The sequence below is a fragment of the Lonchura striata genome, chromosome Z (genome assembly GCF_050655825.1).
Source record: "Lonchura striata isolate lonStrDom1 chromosome Z, ASM5065582v1, whole genome shotgun sequence".
Taxonomy (NCBI): Eukaryota; Metazoa; Chordata; class Aves; order Passeriformes; family Estrildidae; genus Lonchura; species Lonchura striata.
Window position 1 is genome coordinate 76,662,937 of NC_140740.1, and position 21,516 is coordinate 76,684,452.

A 21,516-nucleotide genomic window follows, 5' to 3' on the forward strand; every position below is an offset into this window, starting at 1 on the left:
GTTACATTCTGTGACACTGATACAGTAAAAACACATTGCGCTACTACTGTGGCTAAGAGTATGAAACTTTTTAATGGATGAGTTCAAAAGCCTATGCTCCATCTGCAAGTCACTAACAAAACCCTCAGAAATCATAAGAAAGGAGCTGAAGACCTGTTGGGCTGGCAAGCTTTGAGTCTACTCTTGGCCTCAAAACAGGAAAAGCAATTTCAAATCTCCTTCCCTTCACTCTTTCCTTTCTCTTTAAGAAACACCCACCTAGAAAGTGCTATTACTCTTTGTATTAAAAAAAGGGGAGACTTTTGATGCTGAAATAAAACACACATTTACACTAACTTACAAAAGGAAATTCAATAGCTCTACAAGAGTAAATTTACCGTAAATATTTTTTTTTTTTTTTTTTTTTTTAAAGCTCTCTGGTTTAACTAGCCAGTAATTTAGAATTAATTTCCTTCTTTCCTCCACAATTTTCAAAAGCCAAAATGCAAGCTTCTCACTGAAGAATCCCTTTTATCCACACAATAAAGGTGTGGAAAAGAGGGATGAATAAATTTAGGAAGAGTGGACGGACTGTAAGATTGTTCCACTTTTACTTTAAATTATTTAAATCTGCGAATTACGTAAGTTCTAGAAAAATTATGATCTCAAATTTATGGTTTTTTCAATTAATGTATGCAACCATTTTTATACTTCCAACAGGTACACATTGCAAATACTGCACCTAATTTACAATGATATTCAGGAAAAATTACTTCAATCACTTTTGAGTTGGACTTCCTAAGTATCATGCTGTTAAAAGTTTAAGGGGAGAAAATTGTCCACTGAACTTCTTAGCAAAAAAAGCATGAAATAATGTTGAATCACCTATAATGTTGATACAACAACTGCTGATCACAGTTATATTAGATTGAACAAAAATATCTAATGCCAGTAGAGTTTATTCAAATAGAGACCTCTTTTTGTGTCTCAGTAACAAATCATTATTCTTTACTAGAGCCACCTGGCACAACTAAAGTGCTCTGAGAAAAGTCAGCTGGCTAGCAATTTGTGACACTTGCTGTTACAGCTCAAACAGCCTTGCAGGAAAGCAGGATTCTTGGTTTCTCATTTTGTTCTTTGACATACTTAGCCTTTGTTTATTTTGGACCAGAAGCTGAGAAATCCTTTATAATCACATTAGCTTGGCATTGTTAAAGAATTATATCTGAAGAAGAGTTGTCTGGTTTTTCCCAGCCCATTCATAATACCATTCTATTTTCAACCAGAAGACTACGGTAAGGTTTTCAAATTTTAAAATATTGCAAATTCTCTTACATCCTACCAATGTAACTGTCTACAGGTGACCAGAGAAGGTCCAAATCATCTTAAAATGCTGATTCTCAGAACAGCTAGTGAGAAGACTATCTAGATGTATAATCTTCAAAATGCTCCATATTACCAAGAACTCCTTCTCTGGAGGGAGAGGGCTGACTTTACAAAAGTGAAAGAACAACAGAAAAAAGAAAATCCTGACAGTGAACTCAGTAACACTTCAAGATAATAAGCATTAGAAATAGTTTATGTGCTGTATGTGAAGACTTCTGCATTCTAAAATGTTTTCTATGTTATAAAGATGCTGTCCCAGTCTATTCTTGTATAAGTTTAACATGTTTTACCACCCTCCCATCTATTATGAATTAAATTGCTTTAGAACATATTCTACTTGAAATCTCAAATATATACTACCACTGTATCATTTACTCATCTTTGATTCATCAGTCAATTCCCATTTTCACTGTAATATTTCCCCTCTCCCATACTTAACCATACCTAAGAACCTTGGGGTCTTTAACCTTTAATAGAACTGTACATTAGCAAGTTTAAGAGGCAGATATGTCAAGTTTCTAGCAAATACTGCTATGACATGTGGGTTTCCTACAATGTGTACACCTTAGGAAGTGCACTCACTTCAACAGGATAAAGTCCTTGGTATCTGGGACACAAATTAATTGCACAATGGACAGAGAAAAGTGCCTGAATTGCTCTTTACTCCCTTGGGACATATTACAAAGCAAGCCAACTTGATTCTTAAAATTAAATTTTAGCTAGTAATTTAAAATTTGAAAAATCTCTTATCACATTAAGAGTTCATTAAGTCATTAGGCTTTAATTAATTATGTCAGATCTTAAACATGTGCCTATGTTTCATGCAAGTCTTTTGTCCTCTGTTTTGATCAAAAGAAAATTCTCTTTGAACTATCTCTTATCCACCAACACTTAAGACATTTCTTTCAAGCTCATTCACATACTTGATTCCACATATGGCTAATTACAATGTAAAAACTCATCTATCAAAACATATCCTTTCATGCACATGCACTTAAAAATAAAATTACATTATTTGTCTTCAACTGCAACTGATTTACATACTCCAAAAAAGGCCTGTAAATGCTGTGCAACTATTTTCATGACATCAAGTTTAGCTGCTTAAATCTACTCTATGAAACTCAGATTCCAGATGACTGTATGTCAAATATCAAGGAGGACAAATCAACTTTATTCCAAAGGAGTAAACTGGCCACAAGGTTAAAAAACATGAGAAAGTTTCCCTTCATTTTGGCTGGAGAAAAGGTATTGTGCTAATGGTTCTAGAGACAATATAGCATTTTACAGAAACAGCAAAACCACACTGGGCACTGAAGGAAAATAAAAGAGGAGAATTAAAAAAAAGATTAAAATATTTTAAATTAAACATAATACAGCATTTAATGTAAGGACAGGGGTTATTTCTTGCTGCAGAAACCAACAAAACATTTAGGTTTTAAAGTAATATGTATTTTAATAACAAAAGCTGCAACAGAGCACAACAAACTTTTTAAAGAGCCCATAGATAATACATTAGATACTATTTAGTTTGAGCAGAACTGATTTGGTAGGTAACAGCTGACAGAAGCAAGCAGCCAAAAGGAGGGGTGAAGGGAAGCTATATTTTTTCAAAATTAAAACCCCTTAATGGTCCGTGGAATGCTGTTTACTTCAGCTCTGTTTTACAACCACTGCTGCATGGAGAAGGGATTGACTGAAACGTTTGCAGCCTGTGGCCACCCACACTATGGGAAGCACTATGATTAAAGAGAATGCTACGTTGTTGTATCTGCCAGCAGTCTGTTCCATGCTGTAATTATTATACTTGCCGTCTTCCTATAATCTATTGCATCTGTTGTGGCCAGACCCCAGTGTAAGCACTGTCCAACAAGAAAAGCATTGAAACTGAATAGCGACTTATTTTTAATGTGCACAAATGGGTTGAAAACCTGGATACTTTAAATACTTCTCTCTAAAGTTTATGAAAACATTTTGCCTTACAGAATAGGCAGTGACATAGAGAGAGCAGATCTACCACTGAAATACTTACTTTAGTGAAACTGCCTAAAGATATAGTTTGACACACCATCTATTCACCCCACATCTTTATAATGAGCTAAGTTGTTGTTTGGATCTTTGAAGCACAAAAGCTGTGTGAATTCTAGATAAGACATTTATCTAGAAAACACTAATATATCACAATATATCTGTCACTTTGTTATTACATACACTGAACATTTCTAATTATTATATCTTACAATGATTATAACAGCTCCATTCCTCTATAATATTTAATACTTAATAGCAACAGCAACTTTGACGATAACAAAGTAATTTTGTTATTGTCAAAGTAAACACCAAAATAAGTAGCAGTTCTCCAAGCAGAAATTTTATTTTGAATTCTGATCTCCACATTAAGTGATAAAGGAGTTCAAAACTTATACTACATGCATTCTCTTGACTTTGGTGTTTTATCACACAAAATCAAGCAGTACAACACTACTGTATCTAACACATAGCTGTTATTGCACTCGTCTCCAAAAAATGTTACAGGCAGCTTATACCATTACAACAATTTTGCCAGGAGTTGGCTGCAAATGCTCCTGTAAAAAACACAGACTGTAACTATGAGGTATTACACTAACCAGAGTGCCACCACCTAGCAAGAGGAAAAGGATACATCACAATCAAAGCTGAATGAAAACAATCAAGGACTGAGTAAAAGCCCATTTATCTCCAAGCACTCCAGACCACTTTGAGGAAATCTCTTTAGACCCTCTTACATATAAGCTGTTGATGGAAGGCAAAGGTAAATTCCATATATAGTGATTAAGGAAAACTGCTACAAAGACCCCTGAAGGACCAATGAAAAACACTGAAAAAATTAATAGAAAAAGTATAAACAAGATACATACTTTAATCATCATCAGATGTCTTTCATCTAAAGGAACACACAATGATCTCTGCAGTGATCAAAGCTCCTGATGATTATTTGCACAGGTTAAAGGAGGAATGACAACGCTTTTCCAAACATACCAAAAAAGCATTAAGATCCATAAAACCACAGAAGTGAGTCTCAGAAAGTGATTAAGTAACTTTGAACTACTTTGGCCTCCAGGAGACTTAACATTTTCCATTTGTGCCTTGGATACATGCCTCCTGGAACACAGACGTCCCTCTCCCTACAACTGCTAGGGTAAACCAGATCCCCGGCTCCATGCCTTTCCATCCTTCTTACACTGACATTCCCTTCTGATTATTTTGTGTTTTATCACAGTAAAATACTGCAGTGATATTATCACAAAGGTAAGAAATAATCCAAAACAATTAGTTATTTGTCTTAGTCCAAAGACTACTAAAATTGTTTTCTTTTTAGAGAAGGGAAATGACAATAAAAAAGTTTGAAAATGCTTTACTGTAATAGAACTCTGCTAAAACTTATACTCTATGATACAGATTCTTTCTCCTTTAACTTTCTCAGTAATAAATAGCAGGTGAAGTATGTTCATAATTTTAACTCAGATATCTCTGTTCAGCTCTTAATCTCCCTTCTTTCAAAGTTGTCTAGATAAGAAGGAAAAAAATATGTTTCTTAGTATGTCTTCTAGAAACTCATAAGCCTTTTAATAGACACATTACCCATATATGTCATTAAAGTAGTATTCTTATCTCATAGAGACATCCTTTATTATAAATCCAACATTATTTTAATATGTCTTCCATCAGATGGTCTTGGGGCCCATTTCCCCCACGCAATGACAATTTACAAGTGATTTAGGCTCTTCCTAACATAAAAAAAAAGCAAACTAAGGAACAGATATTGAGATTCACTCTAATTTGAGCACTACATATTTTCTTCATGCTACCTTAACTTTCTGTCTCATAGAAAAATGTGAACTTGAAGACTTTCTTCTATAGTTAAAAGAATACCTTCTAGGAAAAGAAAGCTCTTTACATTATGTTTGGATTACTTTTAACGTATGTCCTTTCCTAACAATTTCTAATGGTTTCCTAACCATCTGACAAAGCGTGCATACAAATAAAAATAGTAGGTAATGAGTTTGAAAGATTACAAGTATATTGGCCCCAAAATCAAATCAACATTCTTTACCTAAGAAGAGAATATTGTAATTCCAATTCTGTGTACATCCTACACAGCATCACAGAATGGTCTGAGTTGGAAGGGGACCTGGAAGATGATCTAATTCCAACCCATCCACCATGGGCAGGGACACTTTCAAGGCATTTGGTCCTTGCCTGAACTACACTGCAGCCGTGCCTGTGCTGGCCATGCATCCTGCAGCCCTGGAGCCTGACCCCTGGCCATGGCTTCACAGCTAAACCTTGGGCCTGCCTCATCACTGAGGGCCTGGTGTGGCAATCACCGTCTCACAGCTGACCTGGTGTTTGTCACTGGACTTGCTCTGCTCTACTTGTGCCATTTCTGTGTCACAGTTGCACCTGCCTTCTCCTCACCTACAGCTCCTGGCTCACCTTCCCCTGTGGAGCAGCCTGTCTTCACACCAACAGCAGCAGTGTTGCTGAGCTACTCTCAACCGCCCCTGAAATACAATGGTCTCAATACTCAATTTCACTAGGTGTCACTAATAAGTCTTGTCAATTAGCCTCTCTATTGAATACCCTCAGTTCTTCCATGGATTAAGAGTTGATCTACATTTTGCCTCACTGAACTTTTTCCAAATACTTACTGAATTTTCCAGCCACCGGCAATTCTGTTGGGGTCTGAATTTACCTTTGTAAATGCGATAATTAAGAGCTGAAAAGCGTTTCATTTCTGAATTTATTTACAGACCTTTTCACCACAACTGGTTTATTATTATGTAAGATGCAGCTCTATTTTGACAAAAAAAATGGACAAGCATTTTACTGCATAAACTGCGGTCAATGGAAGACTAAGATTTCTTGCTTTTGTTAGGGCCATGGCACAAACAGCAGCATTTTCTTGTTTTACCTGACATGACTGCAGAGATACCATCCCTGGGTTTTTTTGCAGAGATGGTCTCCAAAACTGAGGATTCTTTTTCATAAATTTTTTTATTCCATTCCGTTTTGAAAACCTTTCAAGATCTGCACAGATAGCTTCTTGAAGAGTTTTGCACAAAAGTACACAACATAAGGATGGTTCAGGCCACTTGATGAAGGATATTCAGAAGACTTTTTATACAGTGCATCCACATGCATGATATTCTTAGTACAACCTGTCTTGCTCTACTCTTCTCCACCTGTATGTTACGCCTGTGCAAACCACTTTGTGCTTGTTTCATTCAGCTCAGGAATTCTGCTTCTTTCAAAAATATTTGGAGCTTCTGACTATATGCACTTATTAATATGCAGCTTTCCCAGTGGTGAGGGCTGAACTGGAACTGTTTTTCTAAGAGCAAACCTGATGTTATAGAAAGCAAGAATGCGTGATTTGTTGTACCTGACATTGTGGGGAGAGTCTCAACCACAGAAAATAAACTCATGAAAGCAGCAGCAATTAAAAAAAAAAAGGTAACAGAATTAATTAAAACATGGGAGCAGCAAACCAAGAAATATGACAAGAGACATACTACAAATATTCAGAATAGATTGGTTAATTTGTCCTTAAGTGCTAAAAACCTCCTTGAAACATCAAGAATCAGCCACTATCAAAACAAGTGACAATACAGACAGAAGTCTTCCACATCTGTGGAAAAATTATGGGGAGAAAAATAAAAAACTCTGTTCAATTTAATGCACTGTGAATACCGCAAAGAAGATAATGAAATTAATTTTCTTATTAGTGAGGATCCTGAACTGTTGCCAAAAATGTCAGGAATCTTAACACAGAATTCTCACTACTGCAACCAACATTAGAAACTAAGAGTTAAAACAATGCCACACAATAAGGGCAGCAGGGAAGGTGGCTTCTAAACTTGAGATTACGATTAAAATAAATGTTCAGCTTTCCCTGGAAGTGTACTTATTTGAATGCTGTGAAACAGAAAACTGTGTACATATTAATATAAAATGAATGAATATTTGCATGCCTGTATGTAATAGGAAGAATGCCATCTACTGGTAGATAAAAATATACACCACTGTTTCTAAGTTAGTAAAAGCTATCATAATAGGCAACAATGTTGTTATTACTATGTTCTACAAACAACAATGCCCAGTTTTAAACTCTCATGCATTCAGCATACTACATTTTAGCAAATACATCAACATAAGCTTCTACCCATAAAACAGACCCACAAAAGAAGCAAATTTTAAGGACTTAACACCTTACTGCAGCCTACCAGTATCTAAAGGGGGCTTATAAGAAAGATGGGGATAGATATGACCATGCACAAGATACAGATTTGCAAAAGAACTACACACTTTCAAAAAAAAGGAAAATTTGGCCAAGCCAAAAAAAAACACCTCTAAAATCATAGGGCAAACCTTAGAGGTCTTCCATTCCTATGTTTATGCTTTTATGTATACACTGTCTTGTTCCTTTGTATTTGTTTGAGGGATAGTAAAGCACTGAAAAAAATAAATCTGAAAAAGAAATAAGACAAAAATTTAATAAAAGATATTAACTTTCTGGTTTACCTCATGTGAAAAGAGATGGGCTGTAACACTCTCATAAGTATGTATGGCCTTCCAACACAATACACTAAAAGCAGTATTGGGAATAAATTCCAGAGACATAAACAATTCATAAATATAGCTCATAAACTGAGAGCAGAGAACAAGGTGTGGCCAAGCTAATAAAAAGGGAACCTGCTTCAGAAAAGCTCTCATTTGCACCAATGTGATTGCAAGAGTAATGTGCAGTGAAAGGAAGCTCCTCTGGCCACACCACAGAGAAGTCTATCCTAAAACCCTACCTACCTCAAAGCTCCAAAAATCACTGCTCAGAGAAGGCCAGATGGATAAACAGAAAAAACTTTCTTGGAAATTGGTTTCATCAGATCACGATTGTTTTTATTAGTAAGAAATCTGTGGCAGCATGTATCTTGGCTTCCTGCGCTGTACTTGGCTTTATAAAGGACCTATGTAACCTGGATTCCAACACTAAGGCTCAGTCATAAACAAAACAAAAAATATCTACCATTTTTAAGTAACATCTAATCCTAAAAACAGTCTACATTGCACACTTTAATTGTCACTACATTTCTTTTCATATTTTATTCTTTTAAGGGACTTACCCACCTGCATACTTTTAGTTTCAGAAATGTAGTAGTAATGCATTTCAAGTGGGTAACTACCCTTCTTGCTATCAAAAACACAGCTTTTCTATGACAATGGCAGGAAAGTTAAAAAGTAAGCCAGCATTAAATACATTCAATATTAAATACATTTTTTGCAACTTTGAAAATGCAATTTTAGTAGCTAAAAACAAGTCTTGAGATCAGCCCTCCTATCAATGACCTTATCTAAAGATGCACTGAAAGGTCTCAGCACCCCTCACGAACTCACACCTGCCACCAACAAAAAAAGGAAGGTGTAACTTCATAGTTAATGTACATAGCTATTAAAGCAAAGTGAAGAAGAGATTCAACACTAACTTGACCAAATAATGTAGTTTTCTAATCAGAGACTTTGCATTTTGCATTTTGTTTGTTTTTTAAAAATATAAATCATTGTCAGAGATAGCAAAAGAAAACCACCCTCAAGAGTAACAAAACATTTAGTTTAGGTTCTTCTGTAAAAAAAAGCATGAAAGTCCTTATTGTATCACAACTGCTGGTGACTGGAATGATAGTGATGATCAGGAAAGGTCTTTCTTCAACAAGTTTTGTGATGACACCCACTGGGCAGTAAAAAACTGAGAAGAAATTCTACTAATTATAGAAAACAAGTTAATAATACCCTTTCTTTTAATCCCAACCATATTATTATATGGTACTACAGTCACTTTAGGCAACCAGGTAAGTGCTGAATAATAAAAGTAGCTAGTAAGATATGTTTGTATTTTCAATTCCTCCACACCATCTTTCTCTAATCTTTAAGTTAACCCATCAAGTCACAGTGGCTATTACAGTGGCTATTACATTATTGAAACACACAGAGGTGGACAACTTTCTGCAGATTACAGGGCAGTTTGAATCAAATACTTGACATGTTAGTTTCAATATAAGACAAAAGTAGCAGCCCCACCTCCATCCATTGCCAGCTGTTTGTTCCTGCTTACCTGGATATTTTTTCTTATATCAGCATCCATTCAGTTACATGAATCAGATGAGTCAGATGTTGTAGATTAAGACAACTGAGGGTTTTTTTTTTTTGCTGTCTGTAGAAGATTGTCTGGGTACAGCTCTCCCCCACCACTTAACATCATTAACACATACGTTATTAACATGCATCATTAATGCATATGTATATGCTATGCTACTAAAAAGCAAAATGGACAAATTTTGCTCTGCCTAGTAACTAACTGCACACTACTGTGCCTCTCCTATTTCCTTACAAAGAATACAAGGCATCAGCAAGACTACATTTGAAAAGGCAGAGTTTTTTTTTTGTGTCATTTTACTTTGGTATTCAAGCATTGTCACGCTTTGAATTAAAAGTATACTAACCTCAGTAAAACACTCCTGAAAAATATTAAAGACAGGAAAAAAATAAGGGTGATTTCACTCAGTATTAAATTGTTCAAATTTTCATGGTAGGTGATACAGCCCACTAAACAGGTATATACGGGCACCCAAGGCCACCTAAAAGACAGTGATAACATATTTCTAAGACTACTGCATTTATATCAACAATAGTTGTTTACTAATATAAAAACGTGCATTGTCATCATCACCAATTATTTTATAGTAATTTGTACATTGTAGTATTACATGCATACCTAGTTAATGTGACATACAAAATAAGCCAGTAAGAAATTATCTACCTACAGTAATCTAGAAGTATCTTCAGCTTTAGCAGAGCTGTACATAAATATTGATGAGGCTGCTACATTCTCACAAGTTGTGAGGAATAAAACATTAAAAAATCATATTAATAATTCCCTTTATATTTTCTACCATACTTTTATATGGAGCCATGGAAAAAGGAAGGACACAACAGAAATGCACCCTCAAATTAGTCAGCAATGTAAAATATTAAGCATCAATGTGCTGCATGCTATTTACATGCTAACATGTTTTGTTAATTCAGTGTGGAAATATGTAAAATATGAACAGATGTGCCATGCAAAGCCCTAATTTTGGAACTAAAGTTAGATATTCATTATTCTTTAATTCAGTAAATATAAATCCACACACAAGCACTGCCTCTTCCCTCTCTGACTGTCTGAAGAAAGTTTGAGTACAATTAAATTCTTCACAGGCAGAAGATTAAATAAAACCAAAAAAATAATTAAAAAAAAACACAGAACAAATTTAAGTTGCTTTCTAAACAAACATGACATTTTCCCAGGTTATTTATTTTATCCTAATTGAAAGATTCTTAATTTTTAATAGCAACACTTCAACACTTGCTTCCCTTCTGATTTGAGGTTGCTCCTCATTATTCAAGAATACTAGATCTGGTGAATCTAGGAGGTTAAGGGCGTCAAAACTACCAAATGTAAAATACTTCATCCTTTTAAGATTTAAAACAAGACTAACACTGATTGTGTTATAATTATAATCATATATTCTTCAACACAATATATATGCAAACTGCATTTGGAGCAGTTTCTTAAATGATAGAATGATAGTGTTTCTATGTTACAGATGTAGCACCTTTAAATCATCAATTTAATTCAAAGCAATCCTGGGAAGGATTCATTCACTTACCCGTACCCAGCTGTTGGCCTTCAGTTCCACAGCGTTCTGTGGTTCACTGCTGTACAGACAGCACAAGCACCACATCAGAGTCTTCTGGCTTTCATCTGTAGGGAAAAAAGCAAATAAAGATACACTCAGAGGGAAAAAAAAACTCAAACAAAACACAGAATTACACACAACAATCTCTATTCATACACAAAATTGAGGCCCTAAATACCAGCCTCAACTCACGCTGCTTCTATTCTACCAGATTCATACCACACACTTAACATCAATCACTGTATACATCTTGTGTAATAATTTCCTTCAACAGCAGTTTAAATGGTACCAAAGTGTTCAGAATCTATAGAATAGTTAGATATTAAGAAACTTGCAGGACCTAGTAATTAATTCACATAAATAATACCTGAAGCTATATTCAAGGAACTTTCACCTCAGTAAATAATATCGTTAATAATAGACAATAGTCTACAGGAGTAAAATAGTTTATTACATTGTGTGTAAAGCTTGCACAACCCAAGTACGCTCAGTTGTAAAAAACTAAATTTTGTGAAGTATGAAATTATTCATAACTAGAATATAAATTGCCAAGTCTTCTGTAAAAATATAGAAAGTCTCCATGCCTCAGGAATATGACATTTCTGCAGACAGCAGAATAGCTAAATGATGATGCAAAAAAATCCTATTCTGATTCTCTGTTAAGGATCAAATTGGGTTTTACTTAATTCTAACCAAGGGTTTGAAATTAGTTCCCTTCTTTTAGAATCCACTATAAAATGAGCACAACTCTTCACTGCTCAGATGAACAGATATTATAGAGGAGCTGATTATCTGAAGTAAGCAGCTGAAGAGCCATTTAACTCATTATTATTTCCCACAACTTTTTTTTCAATAGGCTTTGGTGGTTTTTTCCTAATGTTATTTGGAACATACTAAGATGTTCTACAGTGAAATTAATGTCAGAACAAAACTGTGTGATTGAAATGAAAATTCTGAAAACTGGATGTAGTTCAGATATAATGTTCACTTAGTAAGCAATAAGCTTCTTGTTAAAAATAATACAAATAAGTGATACTATCAGTTTTAGACATTATGAGACAATTTGATTATCAAGCTGAATAAGTAAATTCTTTTGTTTTCTGTGTATTTGATATCCAGGATGCAATAAACAGTATTATTTAGAAGTGTTTTGTTGAGAAAGCCTGAGGAAAAAATAAAAGGTCCATTAAGTAATGCCTGTATTTTCACCAGATGACCAGAGATGTTAACACTGATTTAAACCAGTATTCCTCAATAAATGTCCAACAAGCCTGGAGGCCATTATTGACCTCCCACTGACTAACATCTCTGCAACAGAAATGGCTTCCCATGCATACATTTTAACCCACCACAGTTCACAGTACTCTGCCATTATCTGTTTGGGGACTTGTTGTAATATGGATTTTTACAAAGCTAAAAATTTCCTATGTTTTCTAATTCTGAAGTTAAAGGACACATCTTGCATATTGCTCAGAAGAAGTTCTTAAACTCTGATTATATCCAACTGGCATTCAGACATCAGCACTAATAGACAGCTATCTCCTTCAAAAGCATCTTTCATCTAAACTCTACTATGACATTATCTGGGAGGAAAAAATAATGAGTGGTTTATTTACTTAAATGACAAAATCATAGCAAATCCCTTCTTGGAAAATAAAGATTTTTAACAGTATTAATTACTAATACTAAACATTGCCTGATTACGAAGTCTGGCTTTAGACATACCCTTTAATTATATAGAAAAAGGGAAGAAGACATCAACTCCAAACCTCTTATCTCAAACAGATACATAGTTCAAGTATTTCTTCTTTTGACTCACACAGTTTATAGTGTACGTCTACAATACATCAATAAGTAATTTTATTTAAAATTTGGTTTTCTTTTAACTTAAAAATTAAGAAAAGAGGTGAAGAAAATACATGTAAATGCTTGAATAAATTTCTGGATAAGAAGATTTTTTTGTTAAATGTGATTACTTGCTGCATACTATAAAATACTGTGCATGTATTGCTGCCTGTCAGAAATGCAAATCAGTATGATGAAAGCTAAAATGAGAAAACAAAGCCTAGATAAACTGAGTTGGCACACTTTGCCAGCATAATAAAACTTCATCCTCAGTGAAACCAACCTATGTTGATCTCATAGATAAGTCAAAAGTTTCTAAAAAATAAGGAACTGGTACAACTTCAGATTTTCCTAGTTCAAAAAATTACTTTTTGACCAAAACTGAAGTAACCTCCCATAGATCTGTGAAAAATAGGAAAAGGCCCATACAATCCTCTTGCTGATGTACCCCATGACACACTCTGAGGGAAACTCTTGGTTCACTGTTTTCACAGCTGCCCTGGAACAGGGGATGAAAGACGGGACAATTAGGACAGATCTTAAAATAATTACAGCAGCTGCAAAAGATAATCATATCAAAAGACCAAACACAGAGCCATAGAAAACCTAGTGGTTTTTCTCCACCAGCTTTCTAGCAACTGTGGTCTCAATGGTTTCAAGACACACACTGAAAAGCATTATCAGGATACAAACAAAGTCATTTGATCTTACTGTGGCATGAAAGGCTGCCTAATACCCAAACAACCAATTAATACATCCACAGAAATGAAATCAAAAACTTGAAGGTGGATATTCCAGCTCAAAAAATATTATCTACCACCTATCTGTGGGACTCCTTTAGGGAGGTTAATGCTGCATTCCAACAAAGGGAATAAAAAATTTTTGTAGGAAATTTTAAAGCTGCTTTGGAATAAAAAAAAAAAAAAAGAAAAGAAAAACAAAACACCAACCAAAAAAAGGGAAAAGAACCCTAAAGAAACAAACAAGCAAACAAACAGAAGAATTGAAACAGCTCAAACGAAACAACCAATCAAAAGTCCAAACCTTTATGATGATTTTGTACTTGTTTCCTGCCAATCTCACAACAAAAAAATTATATAAAAAACAGACTAAGAAACAAATGGCATGTTTTTCTAATAACACAATGTAGTCTCAATCACTCCAAGCATATTCAGTTTATAAATACCCTGCAGCCAGTTAGAAGAAAGAAAACCCTAATCTTACAGCCAAAAATATTATTTTTAGAGCTTGTTGTAAAATTTTATTGAAACATATCACAAAATGTGGATAAGCTAACACTCAACTTTCTGTTGAAATGAGTCCATTCACAAGCTTGCATGCTTATACACACACACTGACATATAGAGCCACCAAGAAACCTCCCAGCATTTATATTGTTAGTTTGGGATTTGAGACATTTCGGCTCATAACTCAAACCAGAAAGGCTCTACTGGGAAGATAATCAAAAAAAAAAAAAAAAAAAAAAAAAAAAAAAAAAAAAAAAAAAAAAAAACCCAAACAGAAAAAACACCACCACTGGAATTCCTAACCAAAACTGAATTCCTCCTGTACCCCTTGTGGTTCAGGACCACAAGTACAGCCATGAGATTTTCTTCAGTCGTGCTTCCCTCACATTAGCATTCTAAGTAAGGCTAACTTGATCACCTCCTCCTCAGCAGTGTTTATGAGGAGATTATTTTCCCTCAGAGACCATGCTTCCTGCACTGAGTGGTCAGCCATGTCAGCTTCCAGCACCAACAGACATTCATCTAAGGTGACAGGTATTGTGGTTTGGACATGATGCAAAAGTATAATGTTTTTCCTGCTCCAGTTTTTTAGTATGAAAGACTGAATTGAACACAATTAGTCTCTTCTTCTGTGAGGGTGGCCTGGTCTCGACACATGCCTGAATGAGCTGTTTATCCAAATGAGAAATTATATGAAACCCACTTGAGAGTCAGCATCTGCTATAGCCAGCACTATCTTAACAGAATATTTTCAGAACCAGTGCCAAACAAAATGAAAAGCTGCTGAATCTAAAATGCCACCAGTCCAAAGAGTGCTCAGGTGGCTCTAAGAAGAGGAAGTGGTGGGAATGTATAAGCAGACATTTTCAGGTCTGTTGATGTCAGAAAATCTTTAAGCATTAAAGTGAAGGATTCCATCTTGAGCAAGTAAAGCTTTCTGGCTTGCTTTCCACTTGGAGACAAAAAAAACCCTGTAGTAAGACTTCATTGTCAAGCAAACTTCAGAGGTAATGACCAAATTGCAGAAGAAGTGTTTTTGCAGCTTCAGAAAATGCTGAAGGAATACAAAAAAGTAGAAAGGAGTAGAGGAAAACAAGAATGTATTGCTGGGATTTTTGTGAAAAGGAGCCAAAAGCAGTCACAGATGGCTTTCAACTCTTATGAGAAATATAGGTGAAGCTACTTTCTATAACACAATATACTGTCAGCTCAAAAAAACAGACAGTCTGAAGACTTGCATATTCCAAACAAAAACTTAGAGGAAAAGTGTGTAAACATCAATGGTTACCAACATACTCAAAAACTATGATTAGAAGGGAAACCTCTCCATAACAAAAATACATCTGTAAAGTATGAAAAAGGTTTTCAAAAAGCACACATTTGTTGTTCTGCAAAAATAGTCTATGTCTAAACCTATGGTTCCTTCCCATATTTTGCTTTCAGAGGTGAAATGCTGACATTACACACATCTACTATGTGTTTTACAGACAAGTTCATTTTGCCCATGCTTGGAGCTGTCTAGAAGACAAAGCCAAAACAAGATGAATGCCATGCTTGACTTAATAAGCCCTCCTTTTTATTTTTCTTTTCTTTGCCTTTTTTTTATTTGTAGTTTTAATAAGACCAAAAGCCTGACAAAAAGTTATTTTAAGGGGCTCACGGGGAAGCTCAGAATCAGTTTTCTGCTTATATGAGATCCCAAGTAATTTATCAAAATTTTAACGTCTCAATTCCTGAAAAACGTATCAGAACTGTTGATGATACAGCACAAGGAGTGTCTCCTCCCTCCCAACAGTTTTCCTGTGCCAAATTTATTTGCTCTTATATATTCTCACCCACACACATATTCACCACCAGTAGGAGCATTTAGTTTTTCCATATGCCTTTTTCCTAAGTTACTACGTTACTGTTTTAATTTAGATTCTATGTGCATTTTCATTAAGGATGTAGAAATGGGGGAAATACATTGTAAAGATTCAACAAAAACAAACACAAGCAAAACATAGACTAATTAAAAAACACACATCAGGAAAGTAATTTTTTCTATCTTTGCATATATGAATATTCTGATACATAGGGAAAGAAACTTCTGTTCAAAGTAATTTGAAGCACTGGATTTTGTACATTTTGAGACTCCAGCAAAATGTAATCAATACCACAAAAAATGAGAATGGAAATCATGATGCACATAAACACTCACTGGGTTTAAAACCTACTGGTCCCAAGTCAAGATTCCATAACTAAACTAGGAAATGAATTTGTTCCAAAAGTGAATTTAACATTTCTGATGGTTATGTATTTTAAATAACACTCATAGTCTTTTCTTCTCAAAATTTTACTTCAGTAAAAAAGAATGCTATGTTTTTATGGAGAAAAAAAATCATAGTATATAACAACTCATATTTTTGTAATTTTTATAGAATAAAGTTTATGCAATTGCTGCAGAAATATCTTAACACATTCTTACCATATCCTATAACAAAAGGATTCCAACAGAGCCGTCCTAGAAGCTGTCCAATTAAAGGGAACTGCTGGATTACTACAGTGGGACCCTGCTAAAACACACACCCAAAAAAAGAGACAATAAATATACTACATCAAAAGTAGATTACAAGACTTGTTAATGATACACATTGTTGTAAATTACAATCCCAATTATTTTACTGTGAATTGTTCTGAAAGCAAAACACCTGCAGGTACGTAAATTTTCTATGTCATCATTCAAGTAAGTTAAAACTTAGGTATTTCCTTACCTAATACTTAACTATGTTAGAAAATTTATTAATTTGCCTCACACCCAGCAAGCAGATCAGTATTAGTAACTAGCAAGTATATGATTTCATTGTATTAAAACCTAATTAGCACACATTTTTATTGAGGGTCATTGTTATAATACACTGTCTCACAGTTTCTGAAGAAATTAGTATCTATTATGGCATGAAATTATCTTTGTTAACTTTGTTTGCTTCCTTTAAATTAATTTACTTAATGACAAGTCAGCAAAAAAAATGACATTTAGCTTCTAAACAAATAGAAAGCAGTTTCACTAGAAAAGTAATAGACAATGTAGTTTATATACAGTCCTGTGTAATCAATCTTATTTTTCCATTTTTGTAGCTTTACTATCTAATAAATGAAGGCTTTGAAAAATAGTGCTGTGCTAATATGCAAGTAGCAGGTATGATTACCATCTCCTGCTACTACAATAAATTCCTTACATTGTCTCATGTTTAGGGCTAAACCAAGACTTTCTGGGGCCATATTCACAAAGCCCATTTCAGGCCATGCCTCAGATTACATGAAGTAGCAACATTTTTTCCCCCTTAAGGAAAAAGAAATATAAATATGGGAAGAAACCCCACTCCCCCAAAAACCTTTACTTAAAATTTAACATTTAAGTAAGTTCAGAAACAAACCTCACTCTGCAGTCTACAGATAAAAATATTTTAAAAGAACAGGTTCCATTAGAAGCAAGCCTTATGCCATAATACAGTACTAAGGCTAATTCTACTGAATATATACACTGAAAAAATGATGCTCAGAAAAGCATACTAGCAACTAAACATGAACAACTACTTTTCTCAAGTGATTGTATACAATAATTAAATTTATTAATAGAAAGGCAACAGCATTCATTGTGTGTGCCACATCACTGGGGTCAGCAGACCCTCTAAGATTTAAAAGATCAGTCACAGTTTTGCATATTAAGGCCTTTAAATCATCCAATTTATGACCTGACAACCAGAATCAAATTATTCTTTATTTAAAGAGTTTTTTTAAGAGGCTACAGCATTGGCTGGGAAATTTCACATGACATCAACTGATCAAGAAGAAAAAGACCCTTTCACAATAAATCAGGAAACAGGAAGCACACTCCTGTTTGCATTACCTGCGACTGTTTCCCCAGTTTGCCCCTCGGATCCAGTAGTACCTTAGGTCAACAAGACAAACCTTTTTGCTACTGTTACCGCCTGGTTTTGTCAAAACATGGTGCAGATTGTTTTGGAGGACCTCTTCAAAACAGGTCATTCTTTCTTCTAAAGTCACTTACCAAATGTTTTATTGCTTCATAAAGCTGATGTAGAAATTCCTGGAGCTGGGACAAGTGAAGGCACACATCTTTCTGGGATTCCAAAGTAGTGGCTTGACCCCATTCAATAGCTTTATCCAACCAATACTCAAAGTTCAGTTTGGGCACTGTAGGGTCCTGACCCATTCCACAATCCTGAAAAGAAGATTTTAACTCCACATCAGTCAGCACTGAACACTGGCTTCAAACCAAAAATGAATATACAAAGAGAGGACTTCCGCTACCATTTTGTGTACATACAAGAATGGGGTGTAAGGAGCATCTGTTTACATTTCCTAAGACTGGCAATTTGATTTCCAATATTAAGAAGTTAAATTAATAACCCCCTTATTACAAAATAGTAAAGGGGGAACAGTCATCAGTAAGTTATCTTAGAATAAATGTAACAGCTAGATGTGTTTCAGGCTTTTCTTATCAAAATTTGTCATCATCAATATTCTTCACTCTGAAAAACTGGTCTTTGTGGGATAAACACTATCACCAAGCCAGAACATTAAAATCTAACCAAATTGAACCACTAAAAGATACCAAAAAATAGCATACAATTTTTTATGCTTTACTATTATATTTTTCTTTGATAGAAGGAAAGAGAATAGCACAGCAAGTAGTAGAACAACCTTTAAATCTCTCTGAAAGAAATATCTCATAGGCTGGAAGACCAAATGAGCTCCTGCAGTCTCTTTCAATCATTGTTCTTTCTGTCCAAACTGTAAAGATAACTGTCAATTAACAGAATGTGGTGGCAATTTTCAGAAATTAATTGTGGCCCATTGGAGATAAATTCAGACACTCATAGATGCCACAGAAATGAATGAATACGTATCTTTGCAAGTTATAAACCAAAAAAATAAACCAGGACCTCCATAGAAGCATTGCAAGCCAAGCTTGCTTTACACAGCTAAACCTTACAAACACAGGATTTGTACAGCATGCTAAAGGAAGGAAGGCAGGAAGGAAGGCAGAAAAGAAGGAAGGAGGGAGGGAGGGAGGAACGAACGAACGAATGAGGAAAGAAGGAAGGAAGAAGGAAAGAAGGAAAGAAGGAAGGAAGGAAGAAGGAAAGAAGGAAGGAAGAAGGAAAGAAGGAAGGAAGAAGGAAAGAAATAAAGACATAACCCCTAGTGAATCATGACTAAAAGAGGGAGGGAGGGAGGGAGGAACGAACGAACAAACGAATGAACGAACGAGGAAAGAAGGAAGGAAGAAGGAAAGAAGGAAGGAAGGAAGAAGGAAAGAAGGAAGGAAGAAGGAAGGAAGGAAGGAAGGAAGGAAAGAAATAAAGACATAACCCCTAGTGAATCACAACTATCATTTGAGTTTAGATCCTGTCCAGGAAAAAAAAAAAAAAATTGAGGCAAAGCTGTTGGATTGCTAGTGTACAATACGTATTTGCCCCACACTCGTCCAAAGACAAGTAAGCAAAGCCACTGCTCTTCTGTTCTTTACTACACTCCCATTTTTATCCGCCACTGTTGCTGTCAGCAGAGTTCTTAAGGGCTCTGTGCAGTGCCAAGATGTTACTGATCCTCTCCGAGTATCAAAACACACTATGAGACTCTCCATCACAGCAGCTGGCTGAAGCAACACAGGTCCCAGTGGCAATCAGCCATCAAACACTTTTATCACCGCAGGGACATAAGAAAGATTTTCAGAACAAGTTGAAGCCAGCAAGTAAACTAACACATATGGTTAAATCAATGAGCCTACTTGATGCTCCCAGACAAGATCAATACTACCAAATAACTGAAAAATCAATCCCTTAATACAACACCTCCTGAAACTTCTAAGAAAGGAGACAAAAAGTAAAAAAAAAAATCAAAAAAAGAGGAAGCACAAAAACTCCAGCATTTTGGGGCCAATCATGAATTGATTAAGTATTAATTAAGAATCCAAGTAAAGCAAATCAAGCAGGATAATCTAATATACTGAGTACCTGTTTCTACTACTTCAGAATGCAGAATGGCAGAATGGCAAGGCCATCACTCTTTTTTTTCCAGAAGTCTGAAATCCCAGCTCTCCAATAACAAAGGTGTTTTGTCTCCCTGGTTATTACGGCTAAATAAACTGGATTGCACCTTTTTTTTTTTTTTTTTTTTAAGTACTGCTACTATTAAAAAAAACCAAAACAACAGCACAAATCATATGTGAAAGAAAATATTAGAAGTGTTTCTCTCCTCTACACTGATAAAATTGCAAGTGTGCATTTTTTACTGTTTCTGACAGCTAATTCCCTTAAAATACCTGAATATTTTAGATATGAGAAAAGTATTCTCCCATAAACAGATATGCAATAATCACACACAAGACAAAGCAGCTCTATATTCAGTGCTACTCAAACCCTCACCTTGTTGCATGAAAGCACAAATGAAGAGTGTAGACCTAAAACACTCCAGATATACAATCTAGGGTTCAGAACCTATCCTCAGAAGGGTCAGTCCTGGCCTGGATCCTTCTGCATAATTTTCTGATAAAAATGATACACCACTCTGTTTCTAAAGCAGAGTTCAGAAATTTTAGCTGCAGTTTAAAGCTCAATTCATGGATACATTTATGGGCAAAAAAATAGAGGAGTCAGTTTTATATGCATTTCCAAAGTGGATTAAAGGACAAATATATGTGATTTTCTGTGCAATTAATTTTCTGAAACTGCTAAAAATCCCAAAAGATGACCAATAAGGAACAAATGATCCATCCCTATGATTAAGGAAGATGTAATCTTCAGTGCATGTTTGGAATAAACCATTTAGAGTGCCATGTAAAAATCTTTGCACTTTCTGGGGCAGGGGGAGGAGGAAGGGTTGTGTACTTCTTTACAGCTTTGGACACAAACTACTCTTGTAGATTCAATGTTAGCAGAATCCCTTACAGTAACTATTACAACAGTCACATTTACATATTACTTCCTCTGAGTTGAAAAGGACCCATAAGAATCACCATGTCCAACTTTTAAGGGAATGGTCTATGTGGAAACAGAGCCCACGACCTCAGCATTGTTAGTGCCATACTCCAATCCACTGATTGAGTGAACCCACTCAGGGTTGAATGTAGATTTTCAATAATCATAATCACAAAAAATGCCAAAAGCATTGCTGCTCACTGTTTTGGAATACCATCAATTCGCTTTCTTTTTTTAATTATGCTGAGATCAACAGAAGAACACAATAAAGTGCCATTTCTAGGAATTGCTGCACTATTCATA

At 35.1% G+C, this 21,516-nt stretch overlaps 1 protein-coding gene across 8 annotated transcripts in view; it reads right to left on the reverse strand.

The window, feature by feature from the left end:
• The window catches only part of FANCC (FA complementation group C), a 70,295-nt gene that overhangs the window by 37,230 nt on the left and 11,549 nt on the right, over positions 1-21,516 (reverse strand). For 3 of the 8 annotated variants that reach the window (XM_031507467.3, XM_021531147.3, XM_031507468.3), the window contains 3 exons: positions 18,279-18,452; positions 16,695-16,782; positions 11,106-11,200 (listed from right to left, as the gene is read on the reverse strand). In XM_031507467.3, the coding sequence (XP_031363327.2) occupies positions 11,106-11,200; positions 16,695-16,782; positions 18,279-18,443 (348 nt within the window). In that variant the 5' untranslated portion in view covers positions 18,444-18,452. Of the gene's footprint in view, positions 1-11,105; positions 11,201-13,409; positions 13,480-16,694; positions 16,783-18,278; positions 18,453-21,516 lie in introns of all 8 variants that reach the window. The other 5 variants (XM_085568119.1, XM_085568120.1, XM_021531148.3 and 2 more) reach the window with 3 other exon arrangements.